The sequence below is a fragment of the Sinocyclocheilus anshuiensis genome, unplaced genomic scaffold, assembly GCF_001515605.1.
Source record: "Sinocyclocheilus anshuiensis isolate Anshui unplaced genomic scaffold, SAMN03320099.WGS_v1.1 scaffold88, whole genome shotgun sequence".
Lineage (NCBI taxonomy): Eukaryota > Metazoa > Chordata > Actinopteri > Cypriniformes > Cyprinidae > Sinocyclocheilus > Sinocyclocheilus anshuiensis.
Genome location: NW_015555728.1, coordinates 440,699 through 465,786, shown reverse-complemented (window position 1 = coordinate 465,786; position 25,088 = coordinate 440,699). Strand labels below are relative to the sequence as shown.

Below are 25,088 nucleotides of genomic sequence, written 5' to 3'. Positions count from 1 at the left end.
CTTCTCTACATGACCTCCACATTCTGTGACCTCTAGCACAGAAAATGCCATTTCAGTTAACACCAAAGAACATGCACTCATTTGCTCTGCTCCAAAACCTTGTGAGCTGCTTTTAAGGGGTCACAGGGCACACTCATTACTCTAGAGGTCACATTAAGGTCCACTGGCTATTGTCAATAGAGTAGCGATGAATGAAGCACCACTCACACAGAAGTTACTTTCAAACCAAGCTGCTTCTGTTGGTCATTGTGGCCAAATTCCCAATATTCATGGGTTTCTGTTGAAATGATTGTTTTTACAGTTACGTTTGATTAATTTAATGAATCCTTGCTGAATAATTGTGATTATTTATTTATTGATCTATTTATTTTAAATTAACATTTAATCAACCCTAAACTTTTAAATGGTAGTGTATCTCATTTTCCACAAAAATATTAAAAAACACAACTGTTTTCAACACTGGAAATAATAAAAAATGTTTTTTTGAGCACCAAAATCAGCATATTAGAATGACTTCTGAAGGATTGTGTAACATTAAAGGCTGGAGTAATGACTGCTGTAAATTCAGCTTTGCCATCACAGAAATAAATGACATTTTACAATATATTAATTATTTTAAATTGTAATAATATTTCCAAATATTACTCTTTTTACTGTTCATCGAATAAATGCAGCCTTGGTGATATTTAAATATCTTCATTATGCCAAACTTTTGACCAGTAGTGCATAAATGACTATTTTAATTATTTTATTGAATTTTTTTTAAATGAGTCACTTATAAGGTTCCATCACTATTAGGATATGGTCTCAGAAGGCAGCTGCCTACTTAGGCAGTGAGGCACGAGGCAGCTCACAGGGTTTTGGAACAGACCCCAGTCTGCTCATTGTCAATCACATCTACCTCAGAATCCTTAATTAAATCTCTCTGGTCTCTTTCTCCATGGAAGTGAATAATGCAGCGAGGAAGCCTTCATATCTTTCATGGCTTGTAGTTTCCAAACAGGACCCCTCAGAAACCAAATGCTTGAGGCATAAAATGCAACAAAGATGCTCAGTGAATAAACATTGGCTGTGTATCTCAGGTTCAGCTAAGCGACCAAAATCCCTCAATACTCTAAGCTGTCACAGCAGCCTCTCAAGCACACGTTTATGATCTATGGATATATATCACACAGAAAGAGACTCACAATAGAAGCAGTCCCATTGCACACTAAACTCAGTTACCCTGTTCTTTTTATTGCATATTAATCCCCAGGTGCCAATCCCATCCGAAATCAGACCAGACTTGCTATTCATCTGATCGCTTGTTGTTTCTTAACCCTAACCATATCCTCATGGACAAATGTGAATCCTTGTGTATTCATTACACTCTAGCAAAGAGACAGGCGAGGTTATTTTTCCTGTTCAAACAAGTGCAGGTTTATGTCTTATGTCTAAAACAAAGCCCGGTGCTTTCAGAGGCCTTATGTCTCCATCAGACAGTCACAGCCAATTGACATTACAAACTTCATTGCTCTTCCTGTTAAAAAAAGGCTTTTAATGTGTCTTTTAACATTTTAACAAAAAGGATTCATTTGTGATAATTAATGCTTCAAAACTAATGTTAAGTGGATGAGGAGTAAGGTTTTTTTTTAATTGCCTATCGAACCATCATGTAAATATAACATGGCACAAGACAGAAAAAAATTTAACTTTTTTTAAAGCTCATCTGCTTGCATGACTTGAGCTATTAAAAAAGAAAAATCAGCTTACATTGATAAACCACAAAAATTAATCAGCTCATCCCCATTTTGCATGTTAATGAGAAAGAGGCTAATTAAAGAGAGACAAGAAATGCTGTTGACTTTGAACAGCTGCCATTACAACTTTATGAAACCGCTACTTATGGCTCCAGACTGGCAACCATTTACTCAAAAACATTTTGAGAGAACAAGGCTGTTGAAACTTTTAACTAATACGTGACTGTTGTTTGTATCTGGAAGGTCAACTGGTCTCAAAGCTGTGTGAGAAAAGTGAAAATACACACCAGAAGACACATGCTCAAAAACAAACATGGCTTTGTGAGTTTTGCAATAGTCAGCACATTCTCACACGGATGCACCAACCCTTGAGCAGGATCACACACACTCTGTGTCCACAGAGAACTCTGCAGATTTCTGCAGGATTGCAACACCTATAGAGTCAAGATGTACTAAAGTGTGCAGAAAAGTACACTACTGTTCAAAGGTTTGAGGTTGGTAAGATGTTTTCATGTTTTTGAAAGACGTCTCTTATGCTTACCAACGCTGAATTTATTTGATATTTGTAATATTGTAAAATAACAGTAATACTGTTAAATATTATAATAATAATGTTGTGAAAAATTATTACGATGTAAAATAACGGTTTTCTATTTATGTTTTTGTGAACACTGTGATCGTTTCACTCAAATTTAAAAAGAACTCCAGTTTTTTACTGTCACTTTTGATTTAATAAAATTTAATGCATTCTTACTGAATAAAAAAATTATGAATTTCTTTCTTCCAAAACAAAAAACAAAAAAACCCTTACTGATGCAAAACTTTTGAACCATAGTATAATTGAAAGTGCTCAAGTTTAAAATTTTTTGTTTTATTTTCCATTTCTCAGTTACAAATCTTATATACGACTGAATATATTACTTAGTTTGATAACTAATCCATCCTCTTATGCTCAAGACCAATGCATTCCACAGATTTCTCCCAAATTAAAATGTGACAAACTGCAGATTCCTTGTGGGTCTGTCCATGAGCTACTTTACTGTTTTTCCTCTGCCAAGCAAAACATTCCAACAACAAACACATGTAGACCTCTCAACAAAAACTCTATGACTACATTTGATTTCCCATTATTCCTATTTATTCATTCACCTTCGTTTTTCTCTTTTAAAATTTGACAATACACAAACGATGGTCCTCTCATGAGTGGGGTAAACAGTAAACAGTATTTCTCTTCTTTAATGGGATGTTTTCACAAGCCTTACAGACTCGTCGAAAAAAAAACAAAAAAAACAGGTCATCTAAAAATGGTACATTTTTCATCCCTCTTTGTGGCTCATCTATAGTAATACATAAAAAATGAGCCTCAATAAAACATTTTCCTGTCTCAATAAGTAGAGCTCTGAGGTAAAATGATCTTAGATCAGTCTGTCAGAAGGAAAGAGGTATTGAGTGGCTCCCTGATGACTGTGCAGTGGGTGTAAATAGAGACAGACATCTTCCACCATTGCCACAAGGACTGATGTTTTTCAGGGTTTTTAAGACAGCATGTCTAGTCTTGAGACCCCTGTTCTGTTCCACTGCATTGCAACATGTCTTGTCTGAATTCTCCCTTAGCCTGCATCCCTAATGATTGATTTGCAGACAATTACAAGCTAAAGGTCTGAGCATCTCTCACACACAGATGGTTTAAGCCAGCACAGGCCTCAATCTGACCTGTTTCTGAGGGTAAATCTGCCTCATTCTATCTGGATGAACTTGGTGAGGGATATCAATTGAATTAAAACACACTGTCTATTTAGCACTCTGCCGCCGAGGATTACGGCTGAGTTTGTCATAATGATAAAAGGCCTAAGCAGAAGAGTACTGTTACCTGATACCTGGGATTCCCAGAGGATCTCTGTATGCTGATGTGCACTCAATGCACTCTGTGCAAGCAGTAGCTCTGCTCCAAAAACCTAGTGAGCATGCTGCCTACTGCCTACTAAGACAGCATCTTAAAGGGGTCATATGATGCTTATCTTTGCAACTTCAGGGATCTTATCTATTCACGAACAGCTTGTAACACTCCAAAGAGAAAGGAAAACTTGAAATCGCATCATATGACCCCTTTAACAATCACAGAACCTTATAAGTGACTTGTCTGGAATCAGCAGCAACTCTAGCGCAATCATAAAAAATATTAAAACTAAAAATATTATTTAAACTATTTTTTATTTTAACATATTTTAAAATGTAATTTTTTCATGTGATAAATTTATTTTTTCAGCATCATTACTCCAGTCCTCAGTGTCACTTGATCCTTCACAAATCATTCAAATACACATGTTGATTTGGTGAACAAGAAACATTTCTTATTATTATTAATGTTGAAAACAGATGTGCTGATAAATATTTTTATGCTAAACATGTTTTTCAGGATTCTTTGATGAATAGAAAGTTCAAAAGAACAAGCATTTATACGAAATCGTAATCTTTTGTAACATTATAAATGTCTTTACTGTCACTTTTGAATGGTAGTGCATTTCTCTCATCTCGTTTACCATCTTTATTTTATCACTGAGCTTGTCACAATGCATTTTGGTATCGCCTTTACAGTAAATTTGTCTGCGATGCTGGTATTGCTTGGTGACTTGACTTGACTTTAGCATACCGCCTCAGTAGGCAGCTCACTAGGTTTGGGAACAGAGCTTCACTTCCCATAAAACTGTGCACTACAACCCTCAGTAGTCTAACAGTGTGTTGGCCATACACTATTTCTAAACTGTATCTTACTGAAATTCACTTCCTTAAAGCAATGCACCTGCTTTTCATAACTAGGTTTTTTTTTCTTTTTGAGAAAAACCAAAGAGTCAGGTCTTTTCCTGTCCCTTTTTCAGAAGAGTGACGGCTTAAAGATGTAATAATTCAGTGGTGTCAAAAGTAGACATACCTTTAGTGGGTTCTGTGCGCTTGGGTAGGTCCAACGTGTCATAGTTTTTGTCATGCTCTCCGTTTTTCCTCCCTAAGTGAAGAAGGGGAAGACAGAGTAAGAGAGCATAAGGGAACAAGACAGAAAGAGCAGTTGTAAGTGTCACTCTATGAGAGACGGAATTTACTGGTATGAAAATGTCAAGTAGACCCAGTCTCAGACACACACACAGTTACAGACGTGCCACACAAATCTAACTACTACACAGATATGCAAAGACAAACTCTTGACACCAGCTTGCAAGAGTGGGAACCCCCATTAAAAATGCAGAGCCTTTGTCATGGAGGACGGACGGCTGTCTGTAACAGAGTGAAGTAATGAAGACCACTCCACTACCACACACAGAGAACATGTTATAAGGATAGTTCCTCTACAAATGAACATTACTCACCTTCATATTGTTCCAAACTTATTTGACATGCTCCAAAGCAACAAAAAAGCATCTTAGAAATAGTCCACATGACTCACACTCTATATTTCAAGTACTCTGAAGCCATAACATCACTTAAGACCAAAAATCTTTTTTCCCCCCCACTGTAGCTCTCTTATCTTCTTTGCACAAATTAAATATGCACATATTAAAATTTGGTGAATTGCTAAAAAATGGCAATTGTCATGGTGTCTTGTAACCCAATCACGATGCACCAAATGTAAATAGGCACATCTCTGTAGTGGAGAGGAAGATTTTTATTGAAAGTATCTAAATTAATTAATTTAATTACATCAGAATTTAAAGTCTTTTTTAATTGTTTTTTCTGTAACAATCCTTAAAACAGGTTAAGCGTACTTGAGAGGGAATACTGTATGAAATATTGGCAAGATACTGGCAGATTTTTTTAACTTGTTTAAAAGCAAAGACAAGTTTGAATTAATGACAAGTCTTAATATCTTATGCAGTGTTGCTTCTCATGTAAATTTATCTTGTTTAAAGATTTCTTGATATTTTAACTAATGAACAAGACAAAAATCTAATTTAGAATATGTTTTTTTTTTTTGTAGACAAAGCTATTGCATGATTTCTGAAGACTTTGATTAGTGCACACTTCGTATGGATTGTACTATGGAACTTTTTGGCATTTTTGCTTAGAGTTTGACAAAATTCTCTATCATTATATGAAAAAGGACAATGTGAACATTGTGACATTTCCTTTTGTGTTCTATAAAAGAAAAAAAATATATACAGGTTTGGATCAACATGAGAGTGAGTAAAATATGACATTTTTCAGTGGAACTATCCCTTTAAAGCAATGGGCAAAAAGACAGAAAGCAAAAGCAGGCCTCGTTAACAGATAACAGACACACAGACATCTATGCCAGCTGAAAGGGGCTTTGAACCAGCTAAATTGGCACAGGTTTGACATTTCCTTGAGGACAGGAACACTAGCCAGTTATTTAAGAATGGAAGGTGAAAGAGTGAAAGAGGGGCTGTGATGAAACGTTTATTCTGATGAAGATAGAGGAAGGCATTATGTGAGTGTATGCTGAGAGAAACAGACAGACAGAGGAAAAGCAGAAAGAGACACTCACCTTGATTAAACCATTCCTCTACAGTTAGCCAACGCAGGAACAGCAGCAAGACCAATAAGAAAACAAAGCAGGCAGGGAAGAAGAAAGGAGATTCAGAGAGTGTGTGTATTAAAGGAGACAGAACTTATTTGTGAACCACTTAAAAGTACACTGAAAAAGGAGAGAGAGTTTAACAAAAAATGAATCAAGTACAAAGTTGAGGAGGGAGTCCATTAGTTCCATTAGTTCCCTTAAGTGAAGATTCCAGAAAGGAGACAAAAGAGTTTATGCAGCTTTTTGCAGCAAATTCACTAAATGGTTACAAGAAACTTATTCATATATTCACAGATTTCATGCATCATTGTGTTCTGCAATGCTGTCAGAACAATTCATAATGTAATACTTTATTCTCAAAGTGACTGCAGGGCTGCTATACTGGGCATTAGCATAATCAGTCTTCTACAGTCAGTTTTCTCTTTAAGGCCATCTACTGTGCAGATTTGAGCAATTTACTTAGTAATCTAAACTATCAAAGGCATGCTTTTCAACAGCTTAACACATTTGGTTTAATAGCACAGACATTTGAATATCTATTGCCTCTTTGAGTGCTGAGCATCGCTAATGCTAAGTGGAAACACAAAGAAAGCGAGATGTTTAATATGACCTTGTTTTATTTTGCTTCAGTACTATAATGTGATATGTACACTACCGTTCAAATTTTTGGGGTCAAAAATGTTTGTGAAAAAGCTCTCTTATGCTCAGCAAGGTAGCATTTATGTGAACAAAACTACTGGAAAACAATGTTGTGGTTGTGGAGTATTAGAATTGAAAATAATTGTTTTCTATTTTAATAGATTTTTAACTTGCAATTCATTCCTCTGATGGCAAAGCTGAATTTTCAGCAGTCATTACTCCAGTCTTCAGTCACATGATTCTTCAGAAATCATTATAATATGCTGATTTGGTGCTCAAGAAACATTTCTTATTATTATCAATGTTTTGCTGCTTAATATTTTTAATTTTTTTTGGAAATCATGATTTACTTATTTACTTTTGATCAAATGAATGTGTCCTTGCTGAACAAAAATATTCATAAAAAAAAAAAGAATATCTTACTGACCCCACAACTCTTGAATGAGTGTAATTTAAATGACATTAATTAACTAATTAACCTAACTTAATAATTAAGAATAAATAACAGCATTTCCTATGAGAATTTCCTATCAAATCTACTAGCGGTGCAGAAATAACACATTTTCTGCTTTAATTTGTGGTAATCCAACATAGCAACCTAAACTTTTATGTGTTTATACAGGGCTCCAGACTCATTTTTCCCACTGGTCGCTCTTTTGCGACTAACTTTCTCAGTTGGTCGCACGAGCACATGATTTGGTCGCAAATTTTATTTTTGCGCTACAACATGGGATTAATCAATGCATGCTTTTATCATAGTTATATGGAAACGAAAGTGGTTAACATTCAACCCGTTCTTCTTCATCAGTATTATTTGTGATTTGAATTTTATGAACGGGAGTTCCTCTTTTGCTGTGTTATAAGCCGGGCTTGGCAATCTTGTCACGTTTTACAAGAAAAGATAATTGTCTGTTTTGCTAACATACATCTACACACCTTTCACTTTTTAAGACTAAAACAAAAGATGGATTCATTGTTATTCTTAATTAAAAAGCACAACAACAATAAATCAGTAAGATACAATGACAAGCTAGCTTACAAAACGTTTATTAACAAAAACGAATAAGATGAGGCATGGCACACACCACATGCTGTATTATATACAGACTAATAAATTACAGAAAGTTTAGCAAACACTGAGGAATCAAATAAAAAATAAATAAAAGAGAGCCTCCATAGCATAACGTGAGGTAAACAGCAAAGATAACAAGCTTTTTAAAACGAAAACAAAAAGAAAAGTAAAACTAAACTTGCTGTCGGTGATAGTGCTTGCATGTTTTTTCCCCCCACAAGATTACCAACATCTTCACCTTTGGTTTAAGAAGCGGTCTTTTACTTTACTTTAGCTTGAAAACAATCCATCGTTTCCTCAATATGCGCGTCATTTTTGCTGTGCGCAGCTTCGCGCTCCTGCTGACGCGGCGAGTATAAACCAGGCTCTACACTCGAAGCGCTGCGCAGTTCAAACGAGTAGCGCGGTTTCGTTATGCTTTCAGTTTCGTTTGCCATTTGATGTTTGTCATATGCAACAGAAATGGCAGCGCTTATGAGTTGAACAACGTGGTGGTCACGCCAGTGCGACCGCACACAAAATTTAGTCGCACAGGCAGAAAAAATTGTCGCAGTCTGGAGCCCTGTTATAGTGAAAGTGTCAGGAGTTTTATGTGCAAAACTAAACTGTCTTTTAAATCAGGTAAAATTTTGCTGGGGAAATGTCCAAACAGCTTGCCGGGAAAACATCCCTTAACGCTTGTTAGGGGCATTTTCTGGTGTAAATATAGGTCACTTGCATCTTCAAAGTAAATCTCCAGGGCTGCTGACAGATAAACAAACCTCATTAAAAAGGGTCCATGAGGCACAGCATGACATCAATGTTGTCATCTTTGCTGCTTACTGACATTCTTGCTTTTGCTCCTTCAGTTTGTTTATTGAATTCACTTATAGGTCTGTTCAAGAATCAATTCACTAAATTATATCATTAATATTGTGGCGCTGAGGCCGTTTGCTTCCCGCTATAAATGTGTTCACTATTATTACCTGTTAATGGGGGGATAGTTGGGGGAGGGGCCAGGTGCGTGCGGCAGAAGAGAGTTCATTTTGAGCTCAGCTCAGGGAAGAAAAAGTTCAGAGCCCTTCGCGGTTTCTTGTTTTTGGGAAAGTTAGGATGCCTCCTGATACCTGTGTTTTAGGTTGTAACGTTCAGGAAATAAACAAAGGCCGTTGGCTGCTTTTGAACTGGATCTCCGTCTCCTGCCTATTTATTTTGGGAAGTTGCACAACGCTACAATATATTCAAGATGTCTCACATCAGTTCATTTAAGAGAGAACAAAAAATACTGGACAACTAGTATAAGAAAATTATTAAAAAAAACAAAAAACCTTGAAACTATCTGGAACCTGGAAATGAATAAACTCTCTTGGCATTATGTAAAGAATATGTACCTGAACAACACTCAGCAGTTTAAAAGTGAAGTGTTTCGAAGAACTGATTCAACTCAGACAATGTAGCAACACAGACAGTGAACCTACACCCACATCCATTTAAAGATGAACACTGATACTCCAGTAATAAATCATGAGTCATAAAAGAGCACAGGCCAAACAAAGAGAGATTCGAGCATAATTTAGCTTCCTATTACAATATCTGCCTGCACTGCTATTTATGATGTTGTGTAAACGCTAGGATCATACTGCCCTCCGTGAACCTGCCAGTGATGGAAGCATCCGGCTGATGATGATCAAGACTCAGTGATCTAAAGATGCTCAGCACTGTTTTAGAAGTATAAAGCACATAGATGAGATGAAGAAAAATTCAATAATGACCTTTAGCCTTCTTTCCTCCGAAGCAGCCTGCATCATCTTTCTTCTTCCTCTGAGTGCCAGCAGAGCCAGGGCCCTGAAGAGCTGAGGGGTCCTGGAACTTCTCGGCCCCTGGAACCTCCTTGTGCACGTGGTAAGACAGGTTCCTCATGATACACACACAATTCTCCACAGACTAAGAGACAGCAAGAGAGAAAAATTTAAAGAATGAAAAAAATTTTATGCAGGCATTTTGGAAGGGAAAAACTATTTTTAAAAAAGTGACCATTTGTCTTCTAAAGACTAAATAAAAACGTTTTCAATAATAATAATAATTATTATGTAATTGTATAATAATAATTGTTCAACTGCAGCATCGTATAGTCAAATATGTTTGAATAATAACCGCTAAACTGTATAGTTGACCGTTGTGCCAGGCAAGTGATTACGTACATAGCTGTGCTGATTTTATGTCTCATAATACAACTATTTACATGCAAATCAATATTTTTTGTCAATTCAATTATTTGTGACCCTTGACCACAAAACCAGTCTTAAGTCGCTGGGGTATATTTGTAGCAATAGCCAAAAATACATTGTATGGGTCAAAATTATTGATTTTTCTTTTATGCCAAAAATCATTAGGATAGTAAGTAAAGATCATGTTCCATGAAGATATTTTGTAAATGTCCTACTGTAAATATATTAAAACTTCATTTTTGATTAGTAATATGCATTGCTAAGAACTTAATTTGGTCAACTTTAAAGGCGATTTTCTCAATATTTAGATTTTTTTGCACCCTCAGATTCCAGATTTTCAAATAGTTGTATCTCGGCCAAATATTGTCCTATCCTAACAAACCATACATCAATGGAAAGTTTATTTATTCAGCTTTCAGATGATGTATAAATCTCAATTTCGAAAAATTTACCCTTATATCAGAAGTAGCCGGGTAATATGTGGGATAATGTACAGCCAGGCAGTCATTATCGCACAAAAACCTTTAAGATGACACAAGACCCCTTCGCTTTACATTATGGTCCTGATCACTTGCCTGGGTTTGTTTTGTGATATTGACAAGCTGACATCCCTTTATCCCTTTCATATTTATTACAGCCCTCCCTGAAGTCTGGATTTGTGTGTGTGTGACCTACCAAATGAAAGTTAAACATGGAAAACAGTATAATGTTTAAACAAAGATGGATACAGGCTCCAGGTGCTCTCTCTGCTGAATACACTTACTTTGCTGTCCATGTCCTTCTTTCCCACTGCAGATTGCAGTGCATGCAGCAAGGCATCCACCAGCCCCTCACACTCTCTCAACCGTCTGCGTGCCTCTGCACCGTCTGAGCTCACATTCCTAGGGCAAACAGCAAAAGCATGAGTAAGCACAAGTAATTTGCACTAATTATACATCATAAGCTGACACATTAAAAGATTTTGTTGAGGAAGCTACTTTGAAACTTTAACTTGTCAAGCTACAAACTAATCATAATTAAAGTAGGTAAACTTGTAAAAGGAGTTAGATACAAGATACAAGTTATTGGCAAAAAGAAGCTAAGGCCCTGCCAATATCTTTCAAATATGTTAAAATATATTTCATTCATATATTAAATTATAATATATAAAATACACTTTCAGTATATTTTACAATATAATTTAATCTATGCACAAAAACAGTTTGGATTTTTGAAATGATTAAACAGATTAAACAATGGATTATGGTGATAGCACTACAACAACTGGAATACAGCATCTTTATACAACCTGTTTGAAAACAGTGATTTAGTGTCAATTGACATTATTTAAAAAATAATAATTTATAATTTTAATAATAGTTTTTTTACATAACTAATTTACTGTTTATATGAATGGATTCACTAGAATGAATCTGAATTTAAGTGCAAAGACTGATAAAAGCTTGACAAAAAGGCAAAAACATATAGACAGATATTGCTTTTTTACAACCAATGCTATTATTTTATTGTGGTAATTCACTGATTTTTGTTGGAAAGTGTATGATAAACAATATACAGTCACCCTGTCCAATTAAACCCATTAAAGCCTTGTTCTGATCTCAGACCTGCTAAAATGACCAATTTCCCTCTTTAAAAATTAATGGAGGACAGATTACATTATAAAGTTAAATGGTTAGCAGCATTATATAAAAAAAAAAATTCAAAGAACGTCAGATGTGTCCACAGCCTGAGAAGGCACCAGGAGCCACCTGTGATCTACATACTTTACCCTGATATTTCTTTCCTACCAGCTGTTCAAGATGTAGTTTTTTATAACTAGACTGCCAAGTTAAAATCCTATCCATAAAAAAGCCTCACTCCAGAGTAATCACTATCAAACGACAACTGGAGAAAACATCAATTAAACTAGCACCCTGCAAACAAATGAGTCCTTTTCCAGCAGAAGAAATTTAAACCCATTTGCAGTATAAAACCCATATGGAATGTAACGTTTTCCAGCTGTACATCTGTTGTGGCAGCAATCCAGATATAAGAGAGATGGATTGCGTTTTTACAGCTACCTGTCTTTTTCCTCCATAATGTCTGAAGGACAGTCAGCACAATATTGAATACGTCCTACAATTTCTTGTACCTTAATAGTTTTGAGAATCCAAGATATAATATTGTGGGAAATGTAAATTATATATATTTTTAAATATATTATATTATTTATATGAATGTGCAGGTCTTTTTTTAAATAAATGATCTTAATTAAAAAATCAAATTACCAGTCCTAATATATTTTTGTATAGAATAACATAAGGAATGTATGATTCATTGACTGACCCTGAAAACCCTTCATCGTTGGCTCTGCTCTAGGTCATCCAAAAATAAACATTTGCTAAAAATCATTTACACACCCTCAGGCCATCCAAGATGTACAGTAGATGAGTTAATTTCTTCATCAGAACAGATTTGGAGAAATTTAGCATTACATCACTTGCTCTCCAATGGATCCTCTGCAGTGAATGGGTGCTGTCAGAATGAGTCCAAATCTTCATTCTGGATGGCAAGGACGAGTAATTTTTGGCTAAAATGTTCTTTTAAGCCTTTTAAGACCTTCAAAAATCTCAAATACAAACAGGACAAGGATGCACTACTTAATCATGAATTACAAATGTGCACAAGAAATAAATAAAGGGTGCTTTCCCTCAGCTGAAGAGAGACAGGAAACAATACTGTGCCTCCAAGCAGCTTACTAGGCAACAGATGTCACTGGATACAGTTTCCATGGATACAGGCTGAGCTGAGGCTAAAAAGACAGGATGAGGATAGAGTGGCGTTGTGGAAAACCGCATGTCTGCGATGACTTGCTGAGAGGTGGCATCGCATGGAAACACATGATGCCATGATGGCTTTCCCTCAGCTGAAGAGAGACAGGAAACAATACTGTGCCTCCAAGCAGCTTACTAGGCAACAGATGTCACTGGATACAGTTTCCATGGATACAGGCTGAGCTGAGGCTAAAAAGACAGGATGAGGATAGAGTGGCGTTGTGCAAAACCGCATGTCTGCGATGACTTGCTGAGAGGTGGCATCGCATGCAAACACATGATGCCATGATGGCTGTACTGCCACCTCTCCCTGATACATGATTTAGGCCTGCTGAGACACTGGTTAACCTGATAATATTGATTGCCCTGTCACAGGGCAATAGCCAGTAAGAGCCTTGGCAAAGGAGAAAGAGCTAAAGAGAGATAAGGAGGTTGAAAAAAAGTAAAAGAGTGCAGAGAAAGTAAGAAAAGGGAAATTGTTTTAGGAAATGTTCACAATGCTCCTCTTTAAAATAAAGAGAAAAAGGACGACCAATACTGGATTGTGCTTGCTTATGATGCATGAAAAAGAGAGAGAGAGAGAGAGAGAGAGAATACACATTTCTGATTAATTGATTTGACTGCAAATGACAGATTTCTATTACTGTTTCTAAATGCTTTCATCAAAGAATCCCAATAAATGTATCATGGTTTCCACAAAACAATTAAGCAGCACACCTGCTTTCAGTAATGACAATAATCAGAAATGTTTCTTGAGCACCAAATCAGCATATCAGAATGATTTCTGAAGGATCATGTGACACTGAAGACTGGAGTAATGGCTGCAGAACATTCAGCTTTGCCGTCACAATAATAAATTACCTTTTAAAATATATTACAACAGAAACTAGTTATTTTAATATTTCACAATACTATATTTTTGATCAACTTTCAAGGAACAATATTAGTTAAGGCAGCATAACTCAATCAATAATAGATACCTAAATAAACTATTGCAATAATGTCCATGCTTCTTATTTGTAGTATTAATTTTTTGCAGATATCAGAGATCCAGTAGGTCTACCTCCAAAAAACTGTTTTATAAAATGGTATACTTGAAAGGAAAGGGAACAGAGGGAGAGACTGGGAAGAACAGATGATAGCAGGGAGGTAGAGTCACATACAGAGAAGCAAACAGAAGCTGGACTTGGCCCAGCAGGTTGCAGCACAACCAGCAGCAGCAGCAGGAGATTAGAGGCCTGGCTGCTAAAGAGGAAACAGAGGGTGGAAACACAGCCCCGTCCCTCCGGAGCTTCAGTGCTGAGCTCACACACAACACAGGACACAGCTCAAATAAGAGAAGAGAGGGAGGAATTAAAGGAAAAAGGAAAGAGGGTGAACGCTACATTTATTCAGTGGTGAAACACCACATAGTTACTCAAATGAATTCTTGTAGCATCCAAATCCTGCTTCTGAAACATCCCAATACAATCAACAGTGTAGTAAGGAACAGATATAAATATAATGATATCTGAATCACACCTCATACTGTATACACCAAATGTCATCATATTTGCAAATTTCTGTTCTGCCTATAAGACACAACCAGAACACAACCCTGTGTTGGAAGTACCTACTCATGCAATCACAAGATTAAGGATTTAAAGAGAGCACTTGAGGTCATGAAACTGAACTACACTGACCTGCTTCTGTCGCTAGCAAGCTGATTTAGACAATCAGGCCTGTGCGCTGAGGCTTATCCGCAATAGCCACAGAAGTCTAGGTAGGTCAAACAAGGATAGTCACAGCCAAACAAGGCAACAATAAACTGATTTGATGCCACAGTGTCAAAAGAGTGCAACAACCATATGTGAATCCTGAAAAAAAGGATCACTGTAGGCACCATCATGGCACTGTAACACATTGTTTAAAACGATGATCACTTCAATGGAGGAAGATTTCATGATCTGATGAGTTGTTCTCAGTTCATATCAATCAATGGGTTGTGTTGCCAAGTCAGTGATGGTCAAGGCATATGCTAGAGTTTTAAAACATACTTATTGTTATACATGGATCCAATGTCCATTTATAATAGCTGAGACAGGCAAAGATCACACGGAATTAAAAAAAAAACAACAACAAAAAAACATTTCCTTTTCAGGCAAAGAGCAGAATCAGCCTGGACCCCTCTTACACAGCAATGTTTTCTTGCTTTTCTTAATCAAAAGCTGAGCTGCTAGAATGACCCCCAGAGGAGAGGATCAGTGTCTGCAGAGAGGCTCGGAACATTATACCAAAAATGGTTAAATATAGAACAGGCAGAGGCTATTGATTTTTGCCTTTAGATATAATGTGGAGGTTTTAATATTTTTTCATAGATTTTTGTTAGAAGACAAATAAGTTCAGTCTATACAAAATCGTCTGTTCCCACTTTTGTTTTCCATATACTGTAGATATATCGGTTGCCTCTCTATAACTAAAGCTCATTTTAACTGCTGTTCCCATAGGCAAAAATTATCTTCTCAAAGCTAAACAATTTGCTTTTCTACCACTAGTGCGCAGGAACCATATCAAGCAATATATGGCAGTATAACAGTGAGTTAGACACAAGAGGTCATTGCTGTCATTGTTAACTAAAGCGTAAGCTACTAAAAAGTTTTGTTAATTGAAATGAAGCTGAAATAAAATAAAATATAAATATTACATGAAAAAATTAGAAAGGTTGCCTTGGTAACTAACTGAAATAAGTTGAAGTACTAAAATTACTAAACCTAAAACTAATATAACAAAGCTAATATATATATAAAAAAATGATTAAAGATAATTTAAAAATTAATTAATATTATAATAGTATATAAACAATACTAAAATAACATTGTGAGAAACAGACCATCTTAATATAAAATGAACTTTTCATTCATCTGAAACGTTTTAGCAATTAAATTAGAACAGAAGAAATGGGTAAAAGGATTTTGCAGAAACCCAATAAGACTCGTAAAAACCGAAAGACCAATAAGAGTTTTCATTGCCATTGTTCTAGGTCAGCTAACAAAGATGTGAAAGGTGCTGTCAATCAGACCAGTATACCTTAAACATCCTGATGTGTTCTTAAAGACTGTGGTCCACTCTGCATCTCGTGGCTTTGAGTCCTCATTTGGCTCGTGTTCCCAGCCCGAATGAGGGATAATGACCTCGTTAGTCATCGTCTGAAGCCCGTGGTTAATTATCACCATCTTCAGTGGCTCATAGGAGGACAAGTTCCAAAGTGTTCCTAACAGGTGGAGTAAGACGGAGAGAGAGAAAAGAAACAGGAAAAGAAAAAAAGGACCTGTTACACCTCTTAACATGACACAAGAGCTACAAACAAAAAGTGGCACCGCTGTTAGATCTGTTGACACACCACGCATTACAAAAGCATTGATTCTGAGTTTTCAGACAGGAACCTCCATTACAGACCACAACTAAGAAGGATTGGACAGGAAAAAAGGAAAGGAAAAACAAAGTTTGAGAAAAATTGCCCAGAGTAAACAGAACGTGAAGGGGCCAGGCTGTTATTTTCTAGACAATAAAACTGAGAAGCTTGTTTTATAAGCCAGCAGATATCTATACGCCTACACAGTTAAGAAAGACTGGCCTTTGTTTTATTAACTTGGCAAGCCCCATACAGCTACTGCTACCCTTTGGAAATGTACAGTGAATAAATAAACTGCCTTTTCTTGGGTTAGTAAAAACTAAGTCTCAGGACCACAGGTCATACTCGCTAAAAACAGAAATAGCAAGAGTTTACATAGTTGACTACTAACTCAAACAAATGTACATCCTGATCCTGATATAACTCTGAATCTATTTTTCTGCCCTTCATACACATCATCATCACTCCATGTTCTTCTCACTCGGTAATTACTTCCAGATCAATTTCTGCTCACAAAAACTACAACGGGAGACAAGAAGTAAACATGTCATAGCTCTGTGTAATGTGGGCTCAGGTTCTTTTAACCACCAAAATAAATCTATTTACTATCGGACAATAACAGTAATAACTGTACTTCCATCTGTGAGGTAGTTCCATCGCCATCACCTCTTAGGTGCTGAATGGCCATTAGACCCTGGTTAAAGTCCAGATAACAGACACTGTACACATGGCCGCTGCCGAATGTGGGAATGTCTATTTGGTAAAGTGGAACATTAAGGAGCATGGTTCATTACCAGCTAGCTCATGCACTCGTGCACGTGTTATTGTGTCAGATGGGCTTGTAGTCAGAGGAGATGTAGAGGTCTATATATAGAACATGCTGATTAACTACACACACACACTCACACACACACACACACACACACACACACACACACACACACACACACACACACACACACAACACCATTCAAAAATGTCAGTAAACACATTTATAGTATTTGTAATATTTTTAATTATCATGTGACACTGTACACTGGAGTAATGGCTGCTGAAAATGTAGCTTTGCTATCACAGCAAAAAATTAAAATGTAAAATATATTAAAAACAAAACGAGTTATTTTTGGTCAAATAAAGACCAAATAGTAATAGAACCATACTTAGTCTTAGACATTGATGTATTACCAGTTGAGCTAATATAAAGTTCATCTAAAGTTGTATAGATATCTATACAAAATATTAATATATTCATATTAATTGTACAAAACACACACCATACAATGGTAAAAACCTTACAATGTTATTTCAGAGAGCTCTAGTGTCGTATCTGTTCGGTTCCCCTGGCATCTTTTGCAGGTTCCTGGATATCCCACAAATCTAATACAAAAGGAGCCAATGAAACCCACATGAGGGAAGCTGAACCTTGCAAGAGGTGCAGCCTGATTGAGTTTACTCCTTCCTGCTTGTCATTGGAGCCTCCCAGCTAATTCAATTTCCTGGGAGCAGCAGACATGCTGTTCTAACAGGCCATTCACTTAGGGCTATTACAGTCCCATCCTGCCCCCTGCCATTCATCATACACTGATTGGACAGCCGAGTCAGAGAGAAAGAAACAGGAAAGAAGGGTAAATGAAGTAATCATCTCAGAAATGCCACCATACTCTGGACTTGTGGAATTTCTGAACAAATGCCATTTTGAAATGTTTCATGGCCTTTTTCTAATGTCCTTCCTTTTTCAAATATAATCAGGTGATTTGAGGAGACCTCTGCGTAAGTACACAAACAGTAATCCACACAAAATCAAGGAATCATTCAGACCGTGAGATTCAACGCATTACCAAAATGAAACACTGACATTTAGTAACTATATTTCTAAATGTAATTTGGATCATATTTTTATTTTACCTTTTTTTGTGTACATTTTTCGAGAATGAAGTTGCATCATGCAACCTGTTCATGTTCTACCAAGTCTAACTGTGTCTCCAAACAACATATAATAGTGGTATTTCCTGAATGAGTGTTTTTGAACAAATCTGTTGAGTGAATGATTCAATGACTCACTCATAAAGTCACTTGTTTCCTTCAAGAGTTTTGAATGAATCAGATGAGAATGACTTGCTTACTCAGACAGTCACTTGTTGCCACCTACTGGATAAACGATGCAACTAGCAGAAAAAGTCACTGAAAAATCCCCACAACTATAATACACAGACTGACAGTCTGACTGGAATGTGTAAAAACATAGAGAAGTGGAGTCTGTGCAGTATAGTACAGACTACGGAATTAGGAAGTACATCTTAAATCTGTTTCTACTAGAAACTTGCTTGATCAGAGCAAAACGAATGAGGATGAGATGGAGAGTTGAGGCAGATACAAAGATACAGAACGCAGACAAGGAAGCAGAGGTTCATGGCTACTGGTAGAAACATACTGCTGTAGCTGGTTGGTTGTAATTAAATAATACATTTCCATCAATTCACATTTAAGCTGGAGAGCTCTGAAAAGGAAATTATGATGCTTTGAAGTTGTATCATTCTTGACCACCTTAATTTAAAAATATTAATATGAACTACTAAATATTCACAGCACATGAAGAACATTTAACACAGGGTCACCAAATTAAAACAGACAGTTTAATCAAAAATAGATACTTCTGAATTAGAAAAAAAAAATGAACAGAAAGAAAAAAGTACTAGCAATATCCACACGAGTTTCTTGGTTGAGGGTGCAAATAAGTGCTGCTGACGATACATGGGTACCAACCATGGCGTTCAAGAGCACAAGGTGAACCTATTTTTAAAACCCTGCAATTATTTTTAATTGCAGAAAAAACATTCCAGGGGCTCGGTTTGGAACTGACACACTATATTCCCTCCATCCTGTAGAAAAGAGCTATTTTTAGCTGTAAAGTTAATCACTGAGGCTGCGGAGCTGTTATTCATCACTGTTTCACACTCCAGCAGTATGAGGATTCACTCAGGTATTTCACACGCTAGAAACTTTTTTCTGTGATCTGTGAAAAAACTGAACGTCTGGTCTGGAGAACCATCAGTCAATGTCATTACCAGAAAAAAACTTTCTCTTTCAGTAGTTTCACCAAACCCTAGTAGAGGAAAGATCAGCATGCAGTATTTTTAAGCATATACATTACTATTCAAAAGTTTGGGGTCGGTAAGATTTTTTAAAAAGAAATTAATACTTTAGTTCAGCAAGGATGCATTAATTTGATCAAAGTGACATAAAAAATATATAATGGTGCAAAAATGACCATTTCATATATTAAGCAGTAGAACTGTTTTCAACATTGATATTAATAAGTAATTTCTGAATTTGTAAAATATATTAAATTAGAAAACAGTTATTTTAAATTGTATAGTAATAATATTTCACAATATAATCATACAAATGCAGCCCCTGCTGAGCATAATCATGAAAAAATCTTACTGACCCCAAAATGGGATATGTTTAGAATTATTTCATATACAAATGCTTATGATTATTATTTTTTCTTAAGATTTTGTAAATCCCTCATTGTCTGTCAGTGACACAAAACCCCTGTTCCAGTAATAAAATGTCTTGCGTATGCATGCGAACATGTGTCTTTGGTCTTTGTGCGTTAAGTGTCCGGTCTGAAGCCGGAACTCTTTTGCATTGTCCACGTTCTAGTAAATGTGTGTCAGGTCATGGACACCAGGCCGAGGGATAAAGGTCCCAGGAGGACACACCTAAACCCCAGCGTGTTCTTATAGTGACATTTAGCAGGTCAAGACCCTGCTCAGCAGTCCCGCTGAAAGATTAACCTGGATTCAGTCAACATCAGTCCGGACTCATCTGGTATTTAAACGTGCAAAACATGGTGAGAGGCCTATGGCTAGTATTAGTAGGATGCTTGCCAAGCATGACTGGATGAAATGAGAAAAACACAAATGAATGAATCATAGAAGATTTAGGACAAACAAGATAAAAAAGATGGAAGGTTACTGGACTAAAAATTACTTATATTGGTCAGGCAGTCACACAGAGGAAAGCCTGATTAATCTAGAATTGAATTTCAACCAGCTCCTATTACCACCATAAAATGTCTTCCTCAAATTTTAGATTAGTGTAAGCAATGTAGCATTCTTAAAATTGTTATCACAAAATGGTATCAAAAAATTCTAAAATAACCTAATAGGCTACGTTCACACTGTCAGTTTCTGGGATTGACAACCACATTTACTTACAGGTGTGAGTCTTGAAATGTCACGTTCACACACCAACAACTTACAGTAGCTTCTCCGATTCTGTCTGTATGAACATGCAACAGGAGTCAAGCCCGTATTCCTTGCCAGTTACCATAGCGACAGTGACCAAAGTTGACCAAAGATGTCGACGTCCATAAAACTGAAAGTCTTATCACTTTCATACACGACAAGAGTCCGATTTAACCGCAAGTTTATCAAGTTCATGCGGTTGTGAGTCCCGAAAATTTACTGTACTGTGTGTGAACATAACAGTATTAAGGACTCAAATACAGGACTGACAACCGTATTCTGCTGCTGTGTGAACGTGGCCATAATTAGGTGGGTGAAACCCAACGTACAACCCACTTTACAAAGTTTGTGTTCATGATCACAGTGCTAAATTCCAGTATGGAATGTAGTTATCATATCATACCTGTGATAAGTTCCCGAACTTCCATGTCATTGGTTTTCCTCAGCAGACGTATGTGAGCAGGAATCCCATCACAGCTCTTGATGGCCACCTTGTTATCGTGGTCCTTGCCGTAGGAGATGTTTCTCAAAGCTCCGCAGGACTTGCGATGGACTTCTGCTTTAGGGTGATCCAGCAAGCCCACCAGCATTGGGATCCCCTTCAGCTGCCTAACATCTTTCTTTATCTTGTCGTTTTCATAGCAGAGATGCTGCAAGTAGGCGGCTGCATTTGATTTGACTGGATCGATGGGGTGGCCTAGCATGGCGATGACCTCAGGCAGGTCGGGGTCCCTCCAGCGCGGGTCTTTGCGGATGCTGTCAATCGAGGGGGAGCGTCGGCCGCCCATGCGGTCTAGACTGGCCAAGCTGCCCCTCTCGGGCTGTGCAAGAGGTGCTGGGTACATGCCATGGATGTAGGGGTGTCTTTCATCGATTAATTCAGCCTCTATGGGGTCCTCGTAGCCTCTGTAACCAAACGAAGAAAAACAGAGAGATTTTAAAGAGGTTTATCAGTCATCCAACGGTATTAACACCACACAAAGAGCAGGAAAGAGTGAAAAACTCTATATTTGAGATATGCCATGTTTTAGAATTCTTCAGAAAAGAAAGTTGGCTATAGTCATGCACAGTATGATTTCTTTATATGATTTTAATCTTGTTGTTTTTCTATAAATAATTGCTTATATTCACCATAACCAACAATACCTATCTCAAAAGAAAAATAAGATGAGTTCAAAATATGTAAGATGGGGTAAAAAGACTAAGTAAAACAGAGACAGAGAAAAAGGTGATTGCTTTAGTTATTAACCATGGTGTCAAATAATCCACAGAAAAACTGCTGCCATTTCCCTATTAATTGTGTCTGTCAGGACACAGTGATATTCTCTCTTTCTTTAATTAAAGATGGATGGGATGGGATACAGCATGAGGGAAAACAGAGAGGCCGCATGGCCCAGAGCAAATATAGAACAGACTGGAAATAAAGAGAGAGAGAGAAAGAGAGACAGATGGATAGGAATCGATGGATGGCTTCCCTACTATGATGAGTAATCTGAATAAGAGGACAGCGTAGTACAACATCACTCCCACTGGGAGAATCCCAGCTCTAGACTTTTCTGAGAGCTCCCTGTCACAAGCAAGTCACAAGCAAGCAATCAATATATTGGGACAGGAAATTAAATAATCAACATGCATTTCTGAAATATTAATTGTAAATGGACATTGATAATGCTTTGAAAATTTAGAGTAGAAATAAATCAGAATTTTTTCATACTTTTTTTAGTCCACATTTTTCACATTCGGTAGCACAATTCCTGTTTAGGCTGCTACTGCTACTGTGCTGTCTTAGAAAGTGTAAATTAACCTTTTCATGGTATACTTCTCCACATTTGCAGAGAAAAGACATAAAAGTCCAAAGTAGATGGAAAAAAAAGCTATAATGCAACATGGAAAAACCATTAAGCCAACCGAAGAGCCCAATAGACTGAAAATACAGTTTACAAACAAATGCTGCAGTGGGAACATTTCCTGGTACTTCAGGAACCCTGGAAATTAGCCGTTGTATCACTTCATTAAAACTGAGCTGAAACTGACCAAAAAGTGCCGTTTGTGGTGTTCAAACATATAATTTCCAAAAAATCCACTGCTCCACAGACGGTAGCAAGAGATTTGCATTTCTCTGAGGCATCACACAAACCCTGAAGTGGCAATGGCTGATTTTAACTTCTAAAGTGAAACAGTGGTTTTAAAAACAGAAACTGATACACACATCATCACTGTATACCATATGGATTACTTATGGAAACCTATACTAACATTGAACATTCTGCGTGTGTTCATACTGCAGGTGGCCGGAGGCTCTCATGAGCCCATGATATTTTACTCTAACAGTTCTTGTCCTCTACAGCATAGAAGTTGGAAATAACATGTCTGGGGATGTGCTGTACACATCAGGGAGGTTACATCAATCTCAGATAGGAGTCTCAGCATGCTTCATTATCAGTGTGAACAAAACAGAGATGTCCCTGTGGTGGTACTTCTAATTTGGCAAAGAAATATTAAACCCCTGTGCCACACACTCACCATCACTCTTTCTCTCTCTCCATTTCCAGCTCATTTTCTGTCCTCATCTCACTCTAGGTGGGAAAAACAAGGTGTACCAGAAATTCAGAGCACTAGGGACCAAACGTGCAAATAAAAAGCCACCACTATAATCTGACAGCATTCATGAATGCATAGAGGAAATGTTTAGATATTAATCTTTTGCTAATTCTTTCTTTTCGTTTGTAGTCTGAACAGCAAGAAAAAAAAACACTTACAATTTTGTAAGTGATGAAATCTGATCTCATATATATATAAGTCTTTGATGTGTGACTTGACAAAATGGGCCACAGCTGAGAATGTTGGCGGTTTTAAGGGGGATGCACTTTTAATGAGAGTTTTATGTTACAGTTTTTCTCAATTGCTTTGGCTCAATTCCCGAATGAAACTTTTTTTTCCCGAAACAATAAGTTCAGATCTCTGAACAATTAGCTTCTTGTTCACACTCACAGTTTAGAGAATGTTAAGATTGTTTCGAAAAATGTGCCAAAGCAATTGAGAAAAACTGTAATTATGTACTGCAACTTTGGAGGTGATCTGAGGGCACATTACAGAGGGAGGAAATCTCAGCAAGCTGTTACATGGCAGAGCTTTAAATGAACAGTGCATACATCTGACATCGTAAAGAGATGACATGGCCATGAAATGGGTCATTAACTCTATGATGGTACATGATGAACACATTATCTGATTAGTCCCAGAGGAAAAAGAGTTTTAAGCACACTAAAGGAACATACTGACAATGACAGAGCAGGGGTATAACATGTTGTCAGATGAGACATCTCTTAGACACGAAGATTGTAGCATTTGCAACTTTTTTGAATTAAAAAAAACAATATTCAAGGACATTAAGTTGATCAAAAGTAAAATTTATTTTACAGTGTTACAAATCATTTCTCCCCACTGTGCAATAAAACGTGCAATCCCCAACTGTCTATACTTATATTTATTATACGTATGTTAGTGACTTTCATTGCAGGGGATAGGTGCGGCATTCAAGGAGATTTTTTTCCCCGGTGCATGGCAATGGAAAACATCAGATGTGATGTTGATGAAAATCTTTGGCCTGACCAACAAGAGCGACAGGATGTCCAGCAAGAATCATTTTTGAAGCATTCAAAATAAGTATTTTTGTGTATTTGTGGTAACATAAGAAATATGAAATGTACAGTAATTGGACAAGCAAGATTTCACTTATATGTAATGCATTCGTACAAAAATAAATGTACTGCATAAATACAAATGTTCATATACTTTTTTTTTTTTCTATGTACTATTGACTCTTCTCAACAAATATCAGATTTTTTTTATAAAACCTTCATTTCCATGGTTGACTGTCATGGTGAAAAAACAACTAAACATTTTGACCAGTGTGGCTCACACGATGACAAAAATACTTTATATTTTGGTGGCCTTGGCCAAATTACTGACACGATAACTAGGTTTTGAAGCATGAATGAAATGTTTTGGGTGAGTAACTACATTTTGCAGACATGCAATAAAGTTCTGAAGTTCCAGCAAACAGTTGTGACATTTGCACTCACAGTTTAGAGAATGTTAAGATTGTTTCGAAAAATGTGCCAAAGCAATTGAGAAAAACTGTAATTATGTACTGCAACTTTGGAGGTGATCTGAGGGCACATTACAGAGGGAGGAAATCTCAGCAAGCTGTTACATGGCAGAGCTTTAAATGAACAGTGCATACATCTGACATCGTAAAGAGATGACATGGCCATGAAATGGGTCATTAACTCTATGATGGTACATGATGAACACATTATCTGATTAGTCCCAGAGGAAAAAGAGTTTTAAGCACACTAAAGGAACATACTGACAATGACAGAGCAGGGGTATAACATGTTGTCAGATGAGACATCTCTTAGACACGAAGATTGTAGCATTTGC

General features: G+C 36.8%; 1 protein-coding gene across 4 annotated transcripts in view; it reads right to left on the bottom strand.

Annotated features, from left to right (window-relative positions):
• Positions 1-25,088, bottom strand: part of LOC107672748 (armadillo repeat protein deleted in velo-cardio-facial syndrome homolog) — a 267,938-nt gene that overhangs the window by 22,746 nt on the left and 220,104 nt on the right. For 3 of the 4 annotated variants that reach the window (XM_016466071.1, XM_016466074.1, XM_016466072.1), the window contains 6 exons: positions 21,046-21,548; positions 16,065-16,248; positions 10,949-11,066; positions 9,730-9,901; positions 6,235-6,252; positions 4,669-4,740 (listed from right to left, as the gene is read on the bottom strand). In XM_016466071.1, the coding sequence (XP_016321557.1) occupies positions 4,669-4,740; positions 6,235-6,252; positions 9,730-9,901; positions 10,949-11,066; positions 16,065-16,248; positions 21,046-21,548 (1,067 nt within the window). Of the gene's footprint in view, positions 1-4,668; positions 4,741-5,098; positions 5,129-6,234; positions 6,253-9,729; positions 9,902-10,948; positions 11,067-16,064; positions 16,249-21,045; positions 21,549-25,088 lie in introns of all 4 variants that reach the window. The other variant, XM_016466075.1, reaches the window with a different exon arrangement.